The 24,653-nt window shown below is 38.9% G+C and overlaps 1 protein-coding gene across 4 annotated transcripts in view; it reads right to left on the reverse strand.

Annotated features, from left to right (window-relative positions):
* KIT (KIT proto-oncogene, receptor tyrosine kinase) overlaps positions 1-24,653 on the reverse strand; it is an 82,703-nt gene that overhangs the window by 17,957 nt on the left and 40,093 nt on the right. For all 4 annotated transcript variants that reach the window (XM_055294671.2, XM_055294669.2, XM_055294668.2 and 1 more), the window contains exons 3-7: positions 24,202-24,483; positions 23,001-23,137; positions 18,771-18,942; positions 15,370-15,559; positions 13,129-13,244 (exon numbers count right to left, since the gene is read on the reverse strand). In XM_055294671.2, the coding sequence (XP_055150646.1) occupies positions 13,129-13,244; positions 15,370-15,559; positions 18,771-18,942; positions 23,001-23,137; positions 24,202-24,483 (897 nt within the window). The remainder of the gene's footprint in view (positions 1-13,128; positions 13,245-15,369; positions 15,560-18,770; positions 18,943-23,000; positions 23,138-24,201; positions 24,484-24,653) is intronic.

The following is a 24,653-nucleotide window of genomic DNA, read 5'->3' on the forward strand; positions in this document are numbered from 1 at the left end:
TCTGATGGCAATACATCTGAAGGATTCTAACCCTCTGAGAATAAATAAGCTCAACAGAAGCATCAGGATGGCAGGGATGCTGATATGCTCACCCTGTACTTGGAAGAATAGCATTGACTGTGCCAAGTCTAAGCACAGAATTACGGGAGCCCCATGCATAGGGGACACATCCGAATACCAGCTCTTACATTTCTCAGTTCTTTGAACTTAAGTTTCTACATCTCTCTAAATTTTCATTTCCTCATGTGTAAAGTGGGAATAATAACTGTGCCCATCTCATAGAGATATTGAGACAATTAAATGAGATGGTGCATACAGAGAGCTAAGAATGACTTATAGAAACGAAACAATTATTTATTATTATTATTGCTGGGCACGGTGGCTCAAGCCTGTAATCCCAGCACTTTGGGAGGCTGAGGCAGTGGATCACCTGAGGTCAGGAATTCGAGACTAGCCTGGGCAACATGGTGAAACCGCGTCTCTACTAAAAACACAAAAATTAGCCGGGCATGGTGGCATGTGCCTGTAGTCCCAGCTACTCGGTAGGCTGAGACAGGAGGATGGCTTGAACCCGGGAGGCAGAGGTTGCAGTAAGCACCACTGCACTCCAGCCTGGGTGACAGAGTGGGACTCCATCTCAATAAAATTTATTATTACTATTATTACTGAGTTATTATTTTATAATCAGAATATCTACCTTTCTTGGATAACCAATTTCACTACAAATGAAGTGAACTGTATTTGCCACTATAAATATTCTCCTCAATAATCTAAAAATTCCTTCTTTAAAATAGTCTGATAAGCTGTATATTTTAACCCAATGAGCAGGGAATTCAACATCAATTATGTTGCAACTGATAGGGAAAATATACACAGTGAGAAGGAAAGACTGACAGATCAGAAACTTAGGAAGTTTATTTCCCCAAAGGAAGGTAACACTGATAAATGACATCTTTATAGAACAACCTCTCAGCACCTCACCTCCCTGGAGGCAAACTAGTTGGTGGAGATCAGAGTATCCACATGCATGACACACCCACCTGTCACTCAACCTGGCCCTGCTGATGAGCAGGCCATTTGGCTAATATACACAAAAGAGAAACTCTCCAAAACAATCTCAAGGTAGGGGCATCCTTGAGAGTTTGGATCCAATGCCAGATTTCACAAATAGAGCAAGAAGACAAGCCATCGTCTTGCGAAAGCATCCATCTGGCAAGTTTCATTTAATTATCATGGGCAACTGTGTGATCAGGCTGAAAAGTAGGACACAACACAAAAAATCAGCAGACCCTTAGGAGAATGCTATTTGCTGGGGACTCTAGGTGCCATACTGTGGGTCTCTCTGGACTCAGTTTAAATGTCAACTCCTTTTCTAAGCAAGCCTAAACTCTCTGATGCCAAGTTGGTCTCTCTCCTTTCCTTATTCCCAAAGCATTTCAGAACACCCGACGCTAGTATGCAAGATCTTGGTCTGCCTCCTCCATCAGACTCGATGTTCTCGAGGGCAGAAACGACATCTTACTGACTGAGTATACTTGTAACTCCTAGCTCAGTGTGACCCACAGCAGGCACACAGTAAGAGCTGTTGAATGATGAAGATCCCACCCAAACGAATAAGTCTCTAAGATTCCAAAGGCATTCAATTATAGAGTCACAAGAAGAGACCTGTGAGAACAGTCTAATGGTGACTTTTGTAAATATGGCACTGTTTCTATTATTTTTGCAATAGAGGGCCATGAGATAAGAAATCCAAGTGCCTGACCACATGAATTTTTTATAACACTGAGATGAATGATGAGTGCGACCAGTCTACACAAAGATGGTAGAGATAACTGAATAGGACTCAAATAGGAGCTAAGCTCACAACACAGATGTACTCATAACCTATATTCCCTCATATTCCTAACACTCATACTTCCTAATGCTCATAACACTACATGGTAAATTCTTAGTGGAATTAAATATTAACTCAACAGGCGGAGGAAAGGCTGAAAGAACAGTTTAAGATGATGTTAACAATGGTTATCTCTGGGTAGTATGGCTATGAAAGCTTCTATTCTATTTTATTTCTAATTTTATTTTGCAATGAATGGGTAGCTGAAAGTGAACCTATAAAACATTGTTTAATTAAAAAATTGGAACAGCTCAAAATTATATAATCAATTCCATTTAGCTTTGGTTACAAGTGTGCTCTAACATCCAAGCCTTCTAGCGTGACACCTGGTAGCAGTTATACAACAGCCATGGCTGGCAACGGTGTGGTCTGGCTGGCCTACTTGTTCCCATGTGCCGGTTAATTAAGCAGTTTTGTTAAGTTCCTATCCCAGGTGGGTCATAACCTGAGGCTAACTGAGCAGCTTTTGTCCTGCTGGCCTTAGGTTGGCCAACCAAGCTGACAGGGTCCTAAATCTTCAATATGCCTTAGACTCTCTAAGGGAAGAGAATAAATGCACATTCCTGGGCCGCACCTCCAGAGACCTGGTAAGCTGAGGATATGACCCAGCAATGTACTTTTTTAAAGGGCCTTTAAGGAACCCTTATCAAAGCCAGGACTAGAGTGAGGCAAGAGAAGCACGCAGGGCATAAAAATAAGAAGGCACTAACCCTAAAGGGCCTATGAGTGGGTATCTGTGAGAGCACCTCCTTACATTTCACACTCTAGGTGCCTTTCTTGCCTCACCTCGGTCCAGCCCTTTCCCTAACATTGGTGCTAAGAGACCTCCTTCTGAAAAGGATGAGACACACTAGTATAGCATGAGCTGTACATGGCAAGTTGCATTATGAAAATGTTTAATGCATAAAGAATGAGCCAGGTAGAAATCTAATTCCTAAAAATGAAAATCTGGGCTCATCTGCATTTTGTAAGTGCCTCAATGCACCATGTTTGGCATTAAATATACATCTTGCTTTTAAAGATACATAACTCTGCAGTTCTCCAGGTTAAATCTGAGCTGTGGCTTCTTAGATATTCTGCAATAAGCAGTATAGCAAATGACACATTCTCTAATTCCTCCCAAGTTGGAGGTTTAGATAAGCCTAAGAGGTGTATAAGTTATGCATTTCCTGTGGAGATAAAAAAAAAAAAATAGCCTTTTTGCCTTTAAAAACATCGTGGACCTGAGTCATTCTGATACCTCCAACACCACCGATCAGCTTGTAGGCAGATTTCAGATGCTTGTAACTCTGCTGAGAATTTATTGCTCATGCAATTAAAAATCCTACACATCCAGTGATTTACCCCACAGATTTGTGATCTTGGAAAACATTCCTTTTCATCACCATCCAGTCCATGTGGAAAGCAAGAACAAAATGAATTTTAAGAACACAGTACTTAAATGAAAGGCAATACACAAGCCAGTGGTAGAAGGGGTCTTGCTTTCTTCATCTAAATGCGGGGAGGCATTTTTTGAGTAGAGTTCTCTCACCCCAGCCACTTTAACCAACTTCCCCTATAAACGCACATTTGCCCACATTTTATAATCAGCAGGACAAAAAACGCAAACACTTAAGTCTCCAAATAATAAAACACTAAATGAAGAGGGATCATAAGAATGAATTTCTGTTTTCAAAATTCGAGGTTTGCTGGTGTTAAAGGCAATGAAGCAATGCTTTTCCGGAATTTTTCACTATCCCAGTTTTGGTCTGTGTAAAACCTACACTTGTGCCATAATACCATTATAATAAAGAAATTTAAGTCAGCTAAAATTGGAGTAGAAAAATAACTCAACTTTACTTATAAAAGGAATATTATACTTTTTTAAAAATTCCCAGAATAGACATTTTGGACATACACTGTGTCTTATACATTCTTAAAGATATCCAGAAATTGGCATATGGACACTAACAGAAGTTTAACAAACAAAACTTCAACTGCAATCTCCTGTACCTATTTATTTTAACAGTGACTGTCATTTTAAAAAGAAAAACAATCATTCTCTTAATGAAGTGATGTTCTCAACTAGGGCTCAGCAAATTTTTACTATAAAGGGCGAGATAAATATTTCAGGTAAATATTTTAGATTTGTGGGCCATAAGGTCTTTCCCGCAACTCAACTCTGCAGCTGTAGTACAAATGTGCCCATAGACATTATATAATCAAATAGACATGGCTGTTTTCAATACAACTTTCCTTGTGGACACTAACATTTGAGTTGTATTCTCATGTCTCATGAAATCTCCTGATTTTTTAAAACTAATCAGAAATAAATCCAATAACGTTCTTAGTTTGTGAGCCATTCAAAAACAGGTTATAGGCTGGGTGCAGCGGCTCATGCTTGTAATCCCAGCACTTTGGGAGGCCAAGGCAGGAGATCACTTGAGGTCAGGAGTTCAAGACCAACCTGGCCAACAGGGTGAAACCCCATCTCTACTGAAAATACAAAAATAAGCCAGGCATGGTGGCAGGTGCCTGTAATACCAGCTACTCGGGAGGCTGAGGCAGGAGAACTGCTTGAACCTGGGAAGTGGAGGTTGCAGTGAGCCAAGATTGTGCCACTGCACTACAGCTTAGGTGACAGAGCAAGACTCTGTCTCAAAACCAAAAAGCAAAACAAAACAAAAACAGGCTACAGGCCAATTCTGGCCAGCAGGCTATAGTTCTACCAATCCCTGTTCTGAACAGTGATCAAAAAGATATCCCAGTCACGAGATTACGTTGAAAAATGATGAAACTACTTAGAGAGAGACTTCTTCAGCCAGAATCACTGCTCAACTTACAGAAGCACCGTTGCTGTATCACCCAGCCTTGGGGAGGAAGACCCGTACACACATCGCAATGCCACTCTGCTTGCTGCCAAGGAGTGCAGGCATGGGACAAAATCCTCTTTTTTCCTACTCTGGAAAAGTAGCTAATTCATTTTGCCACATAATTCAGAAGTGGAGGAGAAGGGTATTGACAGAATGCCCATGGAAACATTATGTCCCTATTCTTGGATTAATTTAAATTTCACTACATTACAGGTGACCTTGCATACACCTGTAAACGAAGGAAGCTAATTTGATGTAAAAACAAATGGCTCAGCTGAAAAGAAAATCTCCACAGAGTGGAAGTTCCACAATATAAAAGGGACCACTCACTGCTTTTAGCAAAGTCTATGTATCCAAGTTTAGTCAATTCCAGCAGAAGTTTACATGGCTACATACCTAAACCTGTTTCTCCTGCTTTTCCACCATCAATATAAAAAAAAATGGCCAAACCACATAAACGGGGGCAATCAAGGGCTATGGATCCAGACAGTTTACCTGGTTCTCTTACAGGTTCAGTGTTTACATCAAGGCCCCGACATTAGCAACACACCCACCAGACCAACTTTCTTATGAGATAGGGAGGAACAGTAATGACGCCAACCTTTGAGGAGGGAAAGATGTTTAGCTTAGTTCAGAGCTACATCTGCTAAATTTTTTCAGAACAGAAGAGAATCAAGTTCTACTTTAAAAGTAGGTTGCCATTATATCTTTTCTTTTTCCAATTTAAACATCTATAACAATTCTTGCCTCCACAGACATTCTCTTTATAAGGAGAAAGAGATATTAGAGTGTCACATCAAAAACAACATTCATAATTCCCAAGCAATTTGAGAACAAAAACTCATTTCAAGTTTAGGAAGAGAAAATAAAAACAGAGTTCAAACACTGTCAGATATTTCAAATGAACACAAATTATCTATAAAAAGATTAATGTGAAAAGACAAGCAATGATTCTTACGTAGATTAGCTACCACACTAAGAAGATCTGAAAATTATTCCTTAATTTAGAACTGTCCTGAAGGCCAGCACAGTATATCTGCCATATCGTATGTTGAAGACACAGAGCATGAAAGATAACAACAGATGATAACCTTATTAACTTCCAGCCACTTAAGCAAGGTCACTCATTAAACAAGATAATTATAAACTTTAAATAATCATCTGACAGGTTTCTTTTAAAATTCAGTCACATCATTTCAGAGTCCCGCCTCACTCCTGGATGTCTCAAAATTGCATCAGGCATGGGCTAGAGAAATTATAAAAGATCCATACACTGAGATGCCAAAATGATGTTATAGAAAGATATTCACAACGCTTTTGTTGTGCAGCACCAAAAATCCAGGTTATAAAGCAATATGACCTCATTTTTATTTTAAAAAAAAAATTAGTGGTCTGGAGGAATATATAATAAAGAATATTAGTAATGGTAATCTATAAAAAGTAAATAAACATAAAAAGTAAAAATAAACTTAAAACTTGATTTTTATTTTTGCTTATTTACATTTTCTAATTGTTCTACCCTTCACATAATGCTTTTGTAATAAGAAAAAATTGTTTTAATTTAAAAACATATGCAGCATACAAATGTTCACACAAACCAAGCTATGTTCCAGTTACTGTTGCAGCCTTAGAGCAAACTCTCAAAAGCAAGTAAATAGATCAGAAAGGAGTTCTAGTCAGCACTTTATTTAACGTCTAAAATTTCCAATTATTTAATACAAGAGGAAGTCACTCTAATAGTATCCACCTGATGGGGAAAACACTGAAAAGCAAAGACTTTCAAGCAAAAATCAACAGCAAGTCTTCAAATTTGTGGCCTCTAACACAAGCATGGATTGGACGCACATGTGTTTGAAAGGTCCTACCATTTTTTTAAAAAATGGAAAGAAAAAGCTAATAGGTTAAGTGGTGGGAAGATATTTCCATCTTCCAAAAAAGCTGAAGTTCCAGTAACTTTGCTCTGTTTTGTGAGGATCTTCCTGAAGAGCACAGTGGCCTTAAGAACCAAATCTGAGCAGTCCTTGCAGGCAAGACTGCCGTTATTATTTTATTCTGGATAAGGGGAGTTGGAGATTCCAGCCAAGTGGGTGACCCAGAAAGCTGGCAAACAGGTGAAGTCATCTATATGGCTGGCTTCATGGGTCTATGATACAGTTTGAATATTTGTCCCCTTCAAAGCTCATGTTTAAAAACTGATCCTGAATACTGGAGGTGGGGCCTGATGGGAGGTGTCTGGGTCATGGGGACAGATCTTTCATGATTAGCTTGGTGCTGTACTAGAGGTAATGAGTGACTCCTCACACTATTAGCTCCCTCGAGATCTGATTTTTAAAAACAACCTGGCACCCTTCTTCTCCTTTCTGTCTCTCCTCATCCTCTTGCTATGTGATGCCTGTTCCCTTTCCCCTTCCCCTTCCACCATGAGTGGAAGCTTCCTGAAGCCCTCACCAGAAGCAGATGTTTCTTACAGCCTGCAGAACTGTGAGCCAAATAAACCTTTTTTCTTTATAAATCACCCAGCGTTCGGCCTTTTTTTTTTTTTTTTTTTTTAACAGCAACACAAATGCACTGATAGTCTACCTGTGATCATTTCTGGTTGGCTGGCCAAAAGCTAGTTGGCTATGTGCTTTACCTGCAGGAGCTTCTTCCTAGAATTGGTTCGGCCATCCGTAACTGGATTTAACTGTGACCAAAAATACTAAAAGGTAGCCCAGACTTTGTATACATGGTCAAAGGGGATCTTTCTCATCAAGAAGCCTTATTCTGGGTGATTTATTGCTTTGGCTGATTTTGGTATACTGTATGACCTATAAATAATTGCTAACAACAGGTAGGATGTTAATTATATGATGCAGTGATTTGGAAATAATACATTATTTAACATTTCCTTAAATTGTTTCTCAACCCCCTGTTAATACCCTTCCATAAATGGAGTGAAATTGGTGACTTCTGAGTTAATCTGGTATACTTCAGCAGTCACTTGGGCTTCCAATCTAGCTCAACGTTAAATGCATCCTATGTAAGGCTAATGATCAAAGGGAGCCCTTCAGTTCTCAATGTCTGCCTCCCGGTCACCACCACGTGAGGATCACAGTACTCCCACTGCACTGGCTGAAGCTCATCATTAAAGGATAAGCCTTTAAAATGGGAGAGGGATCTATTTATGATCCTTAAATACCATTTGCCACATATTTTAAATGCAAAATACCGCCCTGGAAATGCTACCAGATCATGTTTTGAACTATCCACTTTAAGGTTACAGGATCTTCTTAAAATCATTCCAAAGGTTTGAAAAACAACTGGCTTATCATATCAACCATAATTTATTTCTACAATTATGTAAATTATTTCAGGATTCACATGGGTATTTAAAATTGAAGCCAAAATAAACCTACAAAATATTTACTTTACTGATTATCCTTTAAGTCCAATATCAAGTTTGTTATTTATTCAAGAAATACTAGATGGAGTGGGGAAAAAAGCCAAATGGATATATCAGGATTAAAGTGCATATTTGGCCTTTTATTTGTCCTGGATCTGGCAAAAAACCTCATTGTGTGACATTTAATATAACCAAAGAGGCCATCAGTTCCTAAATAAGTAGCATAAGCTACTCATAGCATCTTGGCAATGTCATTTTTTTCTAATATTTCCAAGAATTTTGGAAAGGGTAATGCCTATTAAGAAGGCACTTTGAGGTGACGTTTCAAAACTCTACTTTTTTCCTGATTTTCATTTCCAAGAAAAACAAATCAGCATTTTCACTGAAGGATATCAAATATTTCAGATCTAAAAATTTGATGTCTATACACATCTTGGATAAGCAATTCCAAAAGTAATTAAAGTAATGCAAATTCAATGCAGATATAATCACTAATTTTTGGTTTTGCTTTGTTTTTTAATGAAAATTCCTATCACTTTCCACTAGAAGTTCTACTCAAAGATGGCAACCATGTTATAATGGCTCTTGGCCATTATAAACCACCTTAAATGTCACTGAGTCAGTTTAATAGGCCCATGTAAATCATGGCTTGATTAGAGAGGTTAGAAACAGTATTAGAACATTTTCAAGCTTAACATGTTATATACGTGTTTTCTTAACACAAATTGTCAGAGCACAATATTTTTTTAAAGTCTACCATATAAGCAATTAAAACATGCCCCTTCCCCACATTCAATATACTGAAATTTACATGTGGAATTTTCAAAACAAATAGATTTTTCAACCGCCAAACATTTAACCATGCCAAATCAAGGATTTTCAATAGCATTTCTTGCAGATGAATCTATTAAGCAATTACGCATTAGTGTCACAGAGTAAAAGTAGGCTGAATTTCTGCACTAACAAACACTATGCATTCATTATTCTGATTTTTATCAATTCTGATTTTTGCAGAACACAATCCCTTTTGTCCTTGAGGCTGAGCTTATTTACAAAATAAACCATACAGCACACCTACATATGTAACTGGCTCAGCTAAAATGATGTCAAAAAGGTCACAACTATTCTAAGTTGAAAACTGTAGAATTATTTTAGCTTTTGATTTTAAAATTTAACATGAAAAAAATCCTACCTCATGAGCTAAGCAATGAAGATGCAAAATCATGAGAACGACAGAATGAACTTTGGGGATCTGGGAAGAAGGGTGGGAGGGGGTGAGGGATAAAGACTATACATGGGTACAGTGTACACTGCTTGGGTGACAGGTGCACCAAAATCTCAGAAATCACCATGAAAGAACTTATCTATGTAACTAAAACCCACCTGTTCCCCAAAAACTATTGAAATAAAATTTTTAAAAATACTACTACATAATAATGTTAACCAGAATTTTTTTCAGTTAAAAAATCAACAAACAAATCAGCTATTTCTGTAAAGAGCAACTGGGATGTAGCTCATAGACCACTTAAAGCTCAAACATAAATGCTACTACCTCTGTCCAAACGTTTGCAAATCAAGAAATCCAACGTGTTAGGTAAGTGAAATAAATGCCTTTGTCAGTTTGCTATTTGTAACAAACTAATATCAATGAAAAGACTCTCTGAAGAGCTTAGCTTGAGGTCAGGACCAACATGATCCTCATCTGTATATGCAGTGAAATACGGCGGGACCTCAGGAAGTGCTGGGTGGGTATTAGAGACCCACACCCCAGAATGCAGAAAAGGCCTCCTACCTACAGGGAATCCAAGAAGATATCCTTTTGGAAGGTTAACAACACATCCTATCTAGTTTCAAATAAGCATGGGTTCACCAGCAGCACTGATTCAAACTGAGCCTGCTGGAATGGCAAATTAGCCTGGTAGCAATTTTGCCCCCACCAGAGAAAAGTCAGAAACATCTTCCTGAGGTCAATATCTCATGACCAACTGGCAGACCACACACTGGCAAATGGAAGAATGAAAAAAGAGGAAAAGAGACACATTTAAACGCCCCTTTGGACTTAAAGCCAGGGAAACAGTGGTAATGCAAAGTACCTCACTTCATAAAATTCCCAACCACTGAGCTCTCAAACTGAGGTCTGTGGAGTGGGCCCCACCCACGATCTGCTGTTGCTGGTGCACAGGAGATAAATACAGAAACTGAGAAGAAGCACTGGGGAGGAGCAATTTGACAAAGAGTAATTGTTATACCTATTGAATCTAAAAAATAAAAAAAACCGAGCTTGTATTTTGTATATTGCTGTTCTTTTTCATTTCACTTTTCCAGTAATTGATTTTTACTATATTTTACAAGAAGTATTGATCCACAATGAATTGGGAATCTTAGAAAAGAAAGTCTTTTAACATAGAAAGGTTGAGAAGCATCACACAAGAGCAGCCACAATAAAATTCTGTATGAACAATATGCATATTCATGCTTGCAAGGATACCCATTTACTTACGGTCATCTCTTAAATGAGATGAACATTAAGACTTTTCAGAAGCAGGTAATTTTGTCCATGGGTAATATACTAAGCTCTATATACTATTACTTTTTTTTTTTTTTTTTTGAGACGGACTCTCGTTCTGTTGCCCAGGCTGGAGTGTAACGGTGCGATCTCAGCTCACTGCAACCTCTGTCTCCCGGGTTGGGGTTCAAGTGATTCTCCTGCCTCAGCCTCCTAAGTAGCTGGGATTACACGCACTCATCACCGCACCCAGCTGAATTTTTCTACTTTTAGTAGAGAAGGGGCTTCACCATGTTGGCCAGGCTGGTCTCTAACTCCCAACCTCAGGTTATCCACCTGCTTCGGCCTCCCAAAGTGCTGGGATTACAGGCGTGAGCCACCGCCTCCAGCCTCTATATACTATTACTTTCTGATTCACATTGAAATTAATCTAGAGATACTTGAATTGAGGACCAGGGAAATGCTATGTAATCAAAACTGTTTGCTGGAACTCAGATAATAATTAATGTTTCCCTTGAAAAGGGAGAACTGTGTGATCAAATAAGTTTGGGATACATACATCCTATCCCATGGCCCCCTCTGGCAAAGTCACATCAACATATTAGGATTCTGGGAAGACCAGTAATAAAGATATGTGTTTAATTACATGAATGTGACCTTCTTCATCTAAACTTGTATGAATGTCTTATTCAGAAAACACAATTTTTGAAATGTTCTTATAGTCAAAAGACTCCGGATTAGCAATAAAAAATCTGCCCAGCTATTTCTTTTCATTGGCTTACACCACCTACCCTACCATCTTCCCTGAGCTGTAGCATCAAATAAGACAATTATGTAAAATCACTTCACACAGGTTGAGCGTTGTGGCTCACTCCTGTAATCCCAGTGCTTTGAGAGGACAAGGCAGAAGGATCGCTTTAGTCCAGGAGTTCAAGACCAGTCTAGGCAACAAAGCAAGACCCCCATCTCTAAATAACATTTAAAAATTAGCTGCGTGTGGTGGTGCACGCCTGTACGCCCAGCTACCTGGTAAGATAAAGCAGAAGGATCTCTTGAGCCCAGGAGTACAAGGATACAGTGAGCTATGATCACTCCAGCCTGGGTGACAGAGACAGATGCTGGCTCAACATGTTTGTCAACATGTTTGAAAACAAAAACATGTCTCAAAATCAAACAAACAAAACATCTAGCTGGGCACAGTGGCTCATGCCTATAATCCCAGCACTTTGGGAGGCTGAAGCGGGTGATCACTTGTGGTCGGGAGTTCAAGACCATCCTGGCCAACATGGTGAAACCCCACCTCTACTAAAAATACAGATATCAGCTGGGTGTGGTGGCATGCCTATAGTCCCAGATACTCAAGAGGCTGTGGCAGGAGAATCACTTGAACCTGGGAGGTGGAGGTTGCAGTGAATCGAGATCATGTCACTGCACTCCAGCCAGGGAGAGAGAGAGAGAGACTCTGTCTCAAAAACAAACAAACAAAACCCACAGCACTTCGTACAGAAAGTAAGCTCCTTCAAGACAAGGAATTGGCCCCAGTCCTTTGTTCCCACAACTCCCTATAGCCCAGCACACATAAAGTGCCCAGCATAACTCCTAAGCTCTTCTCTATGAAATATTCCAGGTGTCTCCTCATCCTCCACACACCCAGAAAAGCCAATTCCAATAGTCATTTGTTGGGCCACTCCCTTGGAATTCCTAGTCTTTGGGGGCCTCCCTTGCCCTAGCAGGTATGGTGTGGAAGGCACCTTCCTTGGAAATGCACACAGGGCCCAGAGTGGAGCCAGGAAGACGCCCTGCACTTGGCAAAAGCTCCAGCTCATGATCGGGCTCCCTTGGCCTCAACTTCAGAGCAGACATTTCTCTAAGACATGGTGGGCTGTAGGAGTGGGGTCGGTAGGGCCCCAGCAGTGCAGGACTCGGGTGCTCAGGTGCCCATGGTCATGGCCATCTCCCATCCTAAACCATCTGCTACCTTCTCCCACATACCACATGGTACTCAGTAGTGAGCCATGCGCCTGTCAGTATTGCATTTGTCTCAGTGGAAGAACAATCTAAACACAAGTAACATCACAGCCTCAAGAGACAGCACTGAACAAAGAAATCACGTCAGGGCTCGGTAGCATCTCTTTCCTACCTAACGCAGTAATTCAGCTCCTATTCAACCGCTAGCCCCCCATTCCAACATCAATAATAATACACTTTCCCTCAAACAACTGTATGTTCAACTTCTATGGCTCCTCTGTTTACTTCAAAGGCAGCACACAGAGTTTGAGCAACTTCTACAAGGTCATGTGATCAGTGAAATGTAGGACAAGGAACTGGTTTTTTGACACACTCTAACCACCAAACCACGAAGTCTCTGTGGAGGTCAAGATTATCATGAAACGTTATTTACATAGTACACAAGTTGAGTCCTTGCAGCTGTTACAAACACGAGCCACAACTTTAAAAGAATAAGAAATTAAAAGGAGCCCTTCATGTTACTTACTATTCACATAAACATTAAATGCTATGGAAGCATTGACGTCAGAATTGGACACCAGGAATGTGTAAGTGCCTCCTTCAGTGCCTTTTAATCTGGTTAGATGAAGTTCACTTACGTATCTACAAAGAAAAGACAATTAGTCAATCACCTGTGGATAGCCTGCCTTGGAAGGCATGTCTTTTTCAGTTTCTACCTGGAAATCTATGCCTGTTTGAGGAAAAATATAACTCATTTAATTCAGTAAGTATTGGCAAAATCCACATTAACAAATAACACACACATGCACACACATATTCCATCTGGGACCCACGCCTGTCGTGAGAGAGCACAGAGTGGGGAATGGTGAAGCACAAAGGCAACCTGACAGAGGCTGCAGCCTCTCCACTGGCCCACTGCCACTGCCTCCCCCTCCCCCCACCACCCTGGGCTGTCCCCACACCACTTCCTCCCCCGCCCATGGCGCTGCAGGAGCCTGCTCTCCGCAGCGTCCTGAACTCACCTGCCCTGCACGCACGTGCTCATTGCCCTCACACAGACACTCTGGGCCCTCAGCAAGGTCCACGCTGCTCACCTTCCCTCTTGCAACACCCCCATCTCCTGGTTTTCCTCCACCCTGGAGACTTCTCAGTGCTCCTGGCAGTATTTGCCACTCAAGCTTCTGACTTCTTGCAGGACCACCATATAGGGCTGTGTACACTGAGCACCCTACAACCCTGTCGGGGTTACTGGCAGGGGCTCCGATGTACATGTGTCACCCTGGGCAGCCCACGACCCACACAGGCCACAACACCAACTTGCCATAGGCGGTGTTCCGACTGTCACACTATGCAAACTCCCTGGGCAGCCCACTCTCTCACACTGAGCTGCTGGCTGCTGGCTCATAACCTTCACGTCTTTACTTCCAGCGCAGGGTTCTCTGTACCATGTCTCCTCTACAGAGCTACTTTCATGTCCCCAAACACTTGCCGGCAGCCTTCTCCCCAGGATTGTCCTTGCACGATCCTTGGAAGAAGCTGACCAGGCAGCCAGGTCTGCAGCCAGTAAGTGACTGATAGCTGGAGAGGTGCAAAAACCCCGCTCAGCTCCTGGATAAGACTGAGGCTTGGGGTCATCTGAGCCACATCCTTACTTGCCTCCTTTCCCTGCCATGCCTCTTCCCCTACTCCCTGGTCAGTCTCCCCCTGCATAAGTCACTTGCCTCAGAATCCCTGTCTCAGGCGCTGCTTCTAGGGCGTTTGACAAAACATACTTCCTATCTGAACAATCCCACTCAAGACCCCACTATCAATCTCATACCCAACAAACCCCACACCAAAGTCACTGTCTTTGCTCAGAAACTTGCCCCTCCCCCTCCCCCTCCTTCTCTCCCTGGATGGTATAGTCTCCCACCACCCAACCTAAAAGCATCTGCAACTCCTCCCTGCCTCTCCTGCCCTCTCAATCACCTGGAGACCTCCCACATCTATCCTCTTCCCTCCAACCTTTAGTCCTTGGCCCGGGACACTATCATCTCTCACCCGTATTTTTCCAACAGTCAACAGTCCTGACTGGAAAAATAGAGCAAAACCCTGTCCAGGCACTTAGCCCTTATTAGCCATTCGGTCTTGGTCAAATTACTTCACCCCTTTGTACCTCTGTCTCCTCTTCTATAAAAATGGTGGGAAATAAGAATGTCTACTCACAAAGTCTGTGAGGCTTCAGGTCAGTGGGTGAATATATGTAAAGTACTTAGAACCATGCTTCAGAAAAAAGCACTTATGGCTTACCTGAAGTATTACTATTGCTACTATTTTTACTGTTTTGAGGATCAAATGAGAGGTCTAGTGTAAAAGAACATGGGTTCACTGCCTGAAGCAAAGCTATTTAGCTCTTAGTTTTCCTACAGCTTTAAGAAACAATTATAGGTACTGACTTCCCTTTTTCTCTGAAGAAACTTACTGTATCCTGAGTACATGCCAGTTACTGCTTTGAGCTAAGCTCAGATCTCTAGAGAACTGTCCTCCATTTTACAAGTGAGAAAACTGAGGCACACAGGTGTGTGTGTGTGCACGCGTGTGCAAGAGTGTGCATGCTCTAAACACACAACAAAATGGAATACTAGGATGAGGACACAGGAGGCAGCCCCAGACTTTCTTCTTTACCAGGTATCTTCTCGTGGATTTATGGGTTACAGAAATAAGATCTGATAAGCCCAGTGGAAAAGGGGGTAATGTGTAATCCCCCAGGGCAAGGTCGGTTTCTTACCTGATATTACTTTCATTCTCAGACTTGGGATAATCTTCCCATTTATCAGTGAAGGTTCTGTTCATATAGATCCACTGCTGGTGTTCAGGTTTGGGGAATGCCTCATATTCAACAATCAAATCTACATTTTCTCCATCGTTTACAAATACTGTAGTGTTTATCATGGGGAAGATATTAATGAATCCTTTATCTAATTAGAATGAAATAAGACAGAAAGAAACCATTATCTACAACTACTGGACAAAAACGCAGAACCTCATCTTGGAATTACAAAGATAACTGGTTGATTTCCAGTATTAATTGGCAATAAGAGAATTTTAACTAGCTGTTTTTCATTTTATTTTGCTCTTGTAGAATCACTGTCACAAGTGAGAAAGGATACAGATTTGAAATAGTGATTCTCCCATCTCTGTCTCTTAAGCAATTCTCTTAAAGATCTATCACCATCTTAAAAGTCTTCTAAATCTACTAGTCTTGACGTTTATTAGGTTAAGAGTACTTGGAATAAATAGTGAGTTCATACACAGACCCAATATAATTATATATGTGATAAAGTGTCATAAATTAAGGGAAAAAAAAGAGAGCCCTAATGTTTAATAAAAATGTTCAAAGAATGTTCTTTAGTATTTGAAGAAAAATAACCTTAGGTCTTCTTATATATCACAGATAAATCAAAGAGCATTTTAACAATAAAATGTTATTTTTAACTAAATAACAATTGACTCCTATGAAACTTCTACAGAGGGGAAGTTTCTAGGCTTTTTAGAAGCAACAGAAGAAAAACATCATAGAAGACAAATTTAAATCCATAAATATTTTTAAATGTCTATATAGTAAAATAATGTAACAAGAAAAAGAGGAGAATAAAATGTAGAAAAAATGTTTAGCTAAACTCGTAATTAAAATAAGACATCACTTTTCACTTATTAAAAATAGCAAAACTAATTTTAACTAAACTCAATAATTTTGCAAGTGTGGTAAAGTAGCATGCTGAATTACACACTGTAAATTGGCACAATTCTTTTAGGAAGCATTTAGCAATATAGATTTTTTTTTTAATTATCTATTCCTTGATTAAATCTTGTAATTTCCATTTGAGAACTCTTCTTAAAATGAGATAGATAGCTACAGGCCAAAAAAAAAAAAAAGTGCTATTTACACTATTATACGCTACTATAATAATTTTTAAAATGGCAAAATAGAGAACTGGTTAAATAAATAATGGAGTCCTTAGAAAAGGTTACATAATAATATAAAAAATATCTTGAAAAAGAGAGCAACAAAGTAATTGCTAACATTATTTTTATGGCCACCATTTATGTGCTTACTGTGTGCTAAGAACTGCTTTAAGTACTTTAGCATACCTTTTACTTAATAATAGTGACACTTACTCTTTTGTTTTGTTTTGTTTGAAACAGGGTATCCCTCTGTTGCCCAGGCTGGAGCACAGTGGCACAATCACAGCTCACTAAAGCCTCACCTCCTGGGCTCAAGCAATCCTCCTGCCTCAGCCTCCCAAGTAGCTGCAACTCAGGCATGTGGCACCACGCCTGGCTAATTTTTGTATTTTTTGTAGAAATGGGGTTTCGCCATGTTGCTCAGGCTGGTTTCAAACTCCTGGGCTTAAGAGATCTGCCCGCCTCAGCCTCCCAAAGTACTGGGATTACAGGCAGAGCTTCCAATTCAAAACCAGGTAAAATGTTAACAGCTCTTATCACAAAACCAAAAACAAAGAAAGGGTAACTTTGTGAGATGATGAATACATTGATTTGCTTCACTATAGTAATCTTTTTACTGTATGTACCCCATAACATCATGTTGTGTATCTTAAAAATATACAGTAAAAAAATTATTTCTTAAAAAAAGAGTGATCTCAAAGCCTTGTTCTCTTCATCACTCCATGATGGATCCAAATCCTCCTCCCAGCCACTACAAAATTACTTTTCTGTTTGTCTCCTCCTGTTCCTGCTCCACCTCAACCCATTCTCAAAACAATACAAAACCAGATTCAGGTTTCACAGCCACAAGTCCTTCCAGTCATACAGTGATAATTCTTGGAAATTGATGAATGGATTTTAAAAATCCGATTACATACAACAATGTTCTCAAAACATCCTTACTAATTGCTTTCTGGAGCTGAAGCTGATATATCAACATGCTCCCTAATCAACTTAGCAAATTAGTGCTTATGGAGTTTAATATTTTAAAAGCATAGCCTTCTATTCAAATTAATAAATGGTTCACAATCATGTTGAGGAACAAAGTAGTACACTTTCTGTGTGCTGACTATAATTGCAAGTAAAGTATCTTTTCCATGTTCAGTCTGGGGAGAAACTTTCCATTATAACATGGGCAGAAACGCCAAAATTTTACGAGATTTTTGTGGGATAATCACAAAGCTTTAATACTGCTACATAAATTATTGAAGAAATTTGGTGAGGTGGGGAAAGAGACGAAAACAAATACCGCATCACTGTATTATTGTTCTTGATAAACAATTTTGCCACCCTAGAAGTATTTAATGAAAGTCAAGCACTAGGAATATGGTTGTACTAAAAAGACAGGAAAATGGATTAAATTCAAACAATACTCAAAAGACAAAAAAAAATTGTAAACGAAGTAATTTTAAAATAATTATTATTCTCAGTAAATCAAAAGCATGAAGAAACTCACTATGCTCTGCTCTCTTTAAATAAAGATGCTTGGAAAATAAATATTTAGTGAAATTTCTAGAGTAGAGACGATAAGGCTAAACCAATTGTGCATACCAGATATGATGGGGTCCAGGGACAGACTACCATGTTGTACTTTATGCTCTGTAGAACCAATGACCTGTGTCCCAATGGCACTCCTTCCTGAAGGTTTATGCTATAATCTTTATGCTTAGAAAACAGGTGAGATAAGGAGGTAGGGCATACTAGGGAGGAAAAGTCCAATTCAGTCCTTACTAGAAGGAACTAGATCTGATGAGTGGCAAAACAATAAACCAAGGGGCAGAGCCCCTACCAAAAGTTTCAGAGAAGTACTTCAGGCTCTAAGCATTTGTGCTCCTTGATAAATTCTACATCCATTTCCAAACTCAAGTCATTCAGCAAGCACTAGCATTTTTGAAAAATCTCAACTTACGTTTTGTTTGGTGGGGAAAGGAGGGTGGGGTGCACAGAGAATAATAGGTTTGAACAATTTTAGTAACAACTTTGCACTTTCCTCCACTAAACTGGTAGATTTTGGTTTTGTGCTTTCATTGCAAGAGGCTACAGTGATAATTTTCATTCATTCATTCAGTGATAACAAATTTCTAAGAATCTGTTCAACATTCCATTTACATAAAAAGGAAACTATCTAATAATTTCTTCTTTCACTACTGCCAGTAATTTAGACATTCCCATAGAGGTATTTACCTACTACTTCCAAGGCTGTTGTGACATTTGCTGATCCAAAAGTATTATTGGCATAACACATGAACACTCCAGAATCATTAACTCTCGCTGAACTGATAGTCAATGTTGCCTGACGTTCATAATTGAAGTCACCGTGATGCCAGCTATTGTATTTCTCCTGTAGTTTAGTTTGCTGGTTTCAGAAAAGGAGAAAAAAAATGAAGATTACCATATAATTTATATTCAGAATCTTTCCTAGATAAATTAAAAATAGCAGCAATTAACTTCTCCATATTAGCTTTCATTATACACTACTTAAGTAAGTAAGAATAATAAAGCATCATGACAAGTCTGTCATTGGAACACTTCATATTACAGGATTATGTTGAAAGACAGTCATTATTAACGATTGGGAAAAAAATGAAAATTCATTTCTTAACCCTAGTATATATAATTCCAAATTCTATGCAACGCTAAATTTTAAAAGTTGCTATATATGAAATATTATGGGATACTGATATTTTGTAATATGAGTCAGCATATTTTTGTCATGTCCTGTTATATCTTTTTCTATTCTATGTCCCAATGACTGAGAGCGAACACATTGCTAATAACAATAATGTTCTATTTTATTAAAACTTATTATTCGCAAGAATGAAAACAGAATCACAATGTCAACACCTAGCTTGGAAACTCATCCTGCAGTTCTCACCCAGCAGAATCTTGTGAACTACTGAAGGGAGTTCCAAGGTATAAGAGACATCTAAGAACAAGGCCCAAATTATTGAAGCATGAGCTGAAAAGAAAAGGTTGTGAATTTACCCTTGTGCTATCACCATCTCACTCATTTTTTGTCTGCAGACAAGACATGGAGAGATTTCTTGTATTTAAAAAGTCATGGGGAAACCGTAACATAAGCTACAGCAGCTTTCTGAAAAGATTAAAGTCGAATATAGCTTTCTGCATCTTCCAAATTTTCTGTAATGTACACAAACTCATATTACAATGGGGAAAAAAAAACAACCAATTAAAGTAAAAGGAGCTAATACTGACATGGAATGAGATCAAGGGTGATTCCTTGGCAAGGCTTTGGTAAACCTAATAGAGTTAAAGCATCTGACAGTATTATAAATCAGAAAAATCCTTCTGGAAAGGAGCTTACCAGGATGTTCATACCCTCTGATCAACTGCAGCAAATTTAACTCAAGGAAATTGCTCAACAGAAAATAAAAGCTCCAACATGTTGGTTGTGGTAAAAACTCAGAAACGACCTAAATGTGTATCAAGTACAGCATTACGACTATAAGAGAGGTGTTTACCTACTTAAAAAGCACAAATTGAATGTACCTTAAAATTGCAATCATGTGATAATACATCTGCATAGGGGAAAAGAGAAAAAATATGAAAAAATGCAGACTATATAGCATTTATAAGGACTAGACACTTGGGACTACTACGCATTTGAAATCTGGTAGTCCAAAGTAAGTTGTGTTGTAAATATAAAATATGTCCTGGCTTTTGAAGACTTAGTATTTAAAAAAATGTAAAACACCTAATTAGTAATTTTTATGTTCATTACATTATGAAATAAATTATTAAAATCAATTTTACATAATGTGCCTACTAGAAAATTTAAAATTACATATAAGGTTCATGTATTTCTATTACACAGCATTGCTATCTATGATGGTGGGATTATACCCATTTTTTAATGTTATTATGGTTTTACAAATATTTTTACATTAAAGTAACCACACGTAAAAGTTGACTGCTGATGCTAAATGACGAGTTAATGGGTGCAGGAAATCAACATGGCACATGGATACATATGTAACAAACCTGCACATTGTGCACATGTACCCTAAAACCTAAAGTATAATAAATAAAAAAAAAAAAAGTTGACTGCTGAAGCTGAATGTTTCAAACTAAAAAGAACAGAAACCTGCTTTGCTGTTAACTAATTGTGAGATCTTAGGTAAGTCAAGTGCATCACTAGTCTTAACTTTTGTTTCTAAAAGGGTATGTGGGAACAAAACTATATTTAAAGGCTTTTCTAGTTTGTAACACTATGTAGATTTCCTACTACCCCCTTCTAAGAGAGTCTTCTAATAATTGGCAGAAATCTACCATTTCACAGCATAAGATCAATTGTCAAGAAGATGTAAGAGCAAGGTGAAGGAACATTTTCAAACTGGCTTTTCCCAGTTCATAGTTTCACAGACTTCTCCACAAAGGCAGAGTGACAATGGACAGATAACATATCAAAGTCTCAATTTAAGGTATCTTCCTTCTCGTTCTTTCAAGAGCCCAAGAGTCCACAACAGAACTCAAACAGGACCTCTGAACTTGCCACCGCCGAAAGGAATAGTGCAGTCATAAGAGATGCAGCGTGAACATCCAAACCCAAAGCCCATAATTTAGGATACTGTCAAAAATTCTGATTACAAGCAAGTAAAAATGCGAGGGTTTAGAGGCATTAAGAAAGCTAACCAACCAAGATTAACAGTATTGAACAAACTCCAAGACTCCCTTGCGCTTAAACAATGGCAACAATGCTAAAAAGTCATTTTACCCTAAATTACATTGTGAGTTAAACTTATTCCAAAGCGTCAGAATAAAATATTATGGATTTTTTAATAATTTGATAGTGCTAATAGTATTCCAAATTAAGCCAAAAGATATCAATAAAAGATTCATGGATGAACCTTGGCGGACAGCCATGAGCCCCATCTGCAAGTCACACATTACATATTGTTTGCACGTGATTTGGTTTTCCTTAACCCTTGGAGGTGCACACTGGGATTTCCCCAAAGAGCTCCTAACACTGAAGGCTTATCTACCAGCACCAGTGGATTAATTGGGAATGGCATGCAAGGCTCCTGGGAAAAATGGTTCAGAACAAAACTGCCTGGGGCAATTTAATTTCTCATCTCAAAAAAGGGTAATGTTCAAGTTACACAGAGGCTCAAATGCACACCCAGTCTAAATTGTTCTCTCATCTGAAATCAAGGATTATAGAAAGCCAATTAATATGAGATTGTATTCTGTAAGGTTAGCCAAAAATCCATACATAAGCTATTGTTTTTATTACATTATATGATACAAAAACTAAAATGTTTCTCTGAGTCATTTGTTTGAAAGAGTAAGTCTATGGTACAATCCATTCTACCAGTCAAGGGCAGGCTTCATTTAGCAAGATATCATCCATCACAGGTCTACATGAATATCATCACGATGTCTTTGCATTATGGTAATCACCATGGTTATTTGTTTAGCAAAGAGTTTTTTAAACAGGCATAAAATTGCCAATGTTGAACATGGGGCAGGAGGAGGAAGAGGAGGAGAAAGAAAATATAGTATTTCATTTTTCCAATGTAATGCATGCATGTGTAATGAATAAAAACCACTGTGGTAGCTAATTAACTGGATGGCCAAGATTACTCAAACAAAAATTAGTGAAAACTTGGTCAATGGGAAGTTTAAAGCAAAGTATTTGGAAATTAAGACAGTGTAAAAACTCTGCTCTTTGAGTAGGGAGAAAATTTCAATAACTAGCTAAAATTTATTTAAGATATGCCTAACCCAGTATCTGAGGTATAATGGCATTGAATATGCATTTGTTAAATGAATGGGAACGTAAACATGCCCAGATGTTTCAGATTAAGGATAACAATTTTATTAATAGTGACTAAAACAAATAGAAAACCATTAGCAACTTAATCTCAGGTAACCAGCCTCAAAGGAGGAAATCAGATCCTTACAAAAAGAAACCCATCTTCAAATGGATAGGCCAATTTGTGGGCGAGGGAAGGGTTTTCTGGTGAATATCTGAGACTGCCTATTCTTTTTAAGTATGGAAGTGGCAACTCTTTCAATATTTTAAATAGTCTGGCCTAAACAGTATCAATAATAGCTTTAAATCAAAGTATTCATGCAGTTAACCATGTTTTTTAAGTCCCTAACAGAGTTTTTCAAAGAAACAGCATGAATAACATGAATCTGAAGTTCTCTCAAGTTTCTCAAAATAAATGTATAAAATGAAATTTATTTGTTACTAATAATAAATGTATATATCTCCGTGTGGCGGTATGAAAGGGGGAAATATGCAATCCCAACACTCTCCCAGACAATCCACCTCTGACAGACACACTAGCCGAGGCAGTTTCAGGACAGACTCTTCTGAAAGAGAAAACTTATCATCTCCCACAGAGACAGAACAATATGTTGAGAAGAATGAAGCGATTCACTCACCTGACTGTTTTCTCTTTTCCACGTTGAGTACACAGAACTAGACACATCTTTTATTGTGCACGTCACTGTGAATTCTTCCCCTTCCCTAAGAAGATAGCTTGCTTTGGACACAGACACAACAGGCACAGCTTTGAAGGCTAGAATGAAAAGAAATGTGGCCCCTCAAATAATTTGTATTACAGCATGAAATTCTGATTTACCATTTCTCCTCAAATGTGTACAGCTTACTTTGTCATCTTTTAAATAAAATACAAAGCATGGTGCTAACCTAACTGTACTACTTGCATATCTGAAGGTATCAGCAATTAAATCATGCATCCTTCAAGTAAATTGAGTAAAAAAGACAGAAATGCCCACTGTGAGATTATAATGCTTCTGGAAAATGCTTTTTCCAAACCAAGTAGAAGCCCTAGCATAGGGAAGCTGCTTTAATCTTTACTTCAGACAACCTTGATGGTGTCATGAGGATGTGACCAACAACTACTTATATTCTTTTAAACAAATAGGCATCTTTCTCATGCAAATCCTACCCTGCTCACCTCTGGAAATCCCAGGTTTTAAATAATCAAATTTTCCCTAATTTCAATAAGTATACTTTTTCAAAAGCCTTAATAAAAACTGTACTCAATAACTGAATGCCAACTGGTGTTGAATTAGATGATCTCTGAGATTTAAAACCTAGATTATCTTCCAGCTAACGAAATATTCTACTTAATGGCACAACCATAACAAGTTCCATAGTCAACTGGAATTTTCCTTCTCAGATCTCAAACAGTTTGAGGATGCATTGCAATTGATCAGCTGAAGGGAAAGCCAATTCATATGTCAATAGTAAATCAAAGAATGAATCATCTGCATGCTAATCTTTTCAATCAACATAATTCAAGCTGCCCAGTGGACTTCCCTTGGAAGGAATACTTGATGCAATTATGAAACTTTGGGCTGACTTAGGTCAGTCCAGTCTAAATGACAATCTACGGCAGATACATTCACCTCTATGAGAGGCAGTCATGAACTGCCACACGGGATCAGGACCATGAAATAAACAAACTCAAAAGCAGATGACATTTTTTTGAAGCTGGGGGAACTATGAAGAGCCAGCTCCCTGATTGACTACACTAAGATGGACCAACGAGAAGAGAAGTCTTCTTCAGATAAGTGAGTTCTCAACTCCCAGAGGCAGATAAGAAAGAGCCAGTACCTGGCCTCACTTTCAGGATGAATTTTTCCGACAGCACTGACTTGCCCTCCTGGTCCACGGAGCAATGCAAACAGAGCCGATGGTAGGTGCGTTTCACACTTTTGATCATGATGCCCGCCTTGGGGTCAGGAACAAACCTCAAGTCCTTGGGAAGAGGCTTCCCCTGGCACCCCTTGAGGGAATAATTTGTCACTTCTGGGTCTGTGAGAGGACAGCGGACCAGCGTGTCATTGTCTTCTTTCCCATACAAGGAGCGGTCAACAAGGAAAAGCTTGGCAGGATCTATAGAAGCATATCTAAAATTAGTAGTTGGAATGGCTGGTCACAGACACTGAAAACAATTTTTAAAAGATCTAATATGTTGCCTTCCATGACTAGCGGCCCAAATGGCTGCTTTTTTCTATGTAAACAAAAGCAAAATTTATCCATCTAGTACTATTGAGAATTAACAT

The sequence above is a fragment of the Symphalangus syndactylus genome, chromosome 10, assembly GCF_028878055.3.
Source record: "Symphalangus syndactylus isolate Jambi chromosome 10, NHGRI_mSymSyn1-v2.1_pri, whole genome shotgun sequence".
NCBI classification, from domain to species: Eukaryota; Metazoa; Chordata; class Mammalia; order Primates; family Hylobatidae; genus Symphalangus; species Symphalangus syndactylus.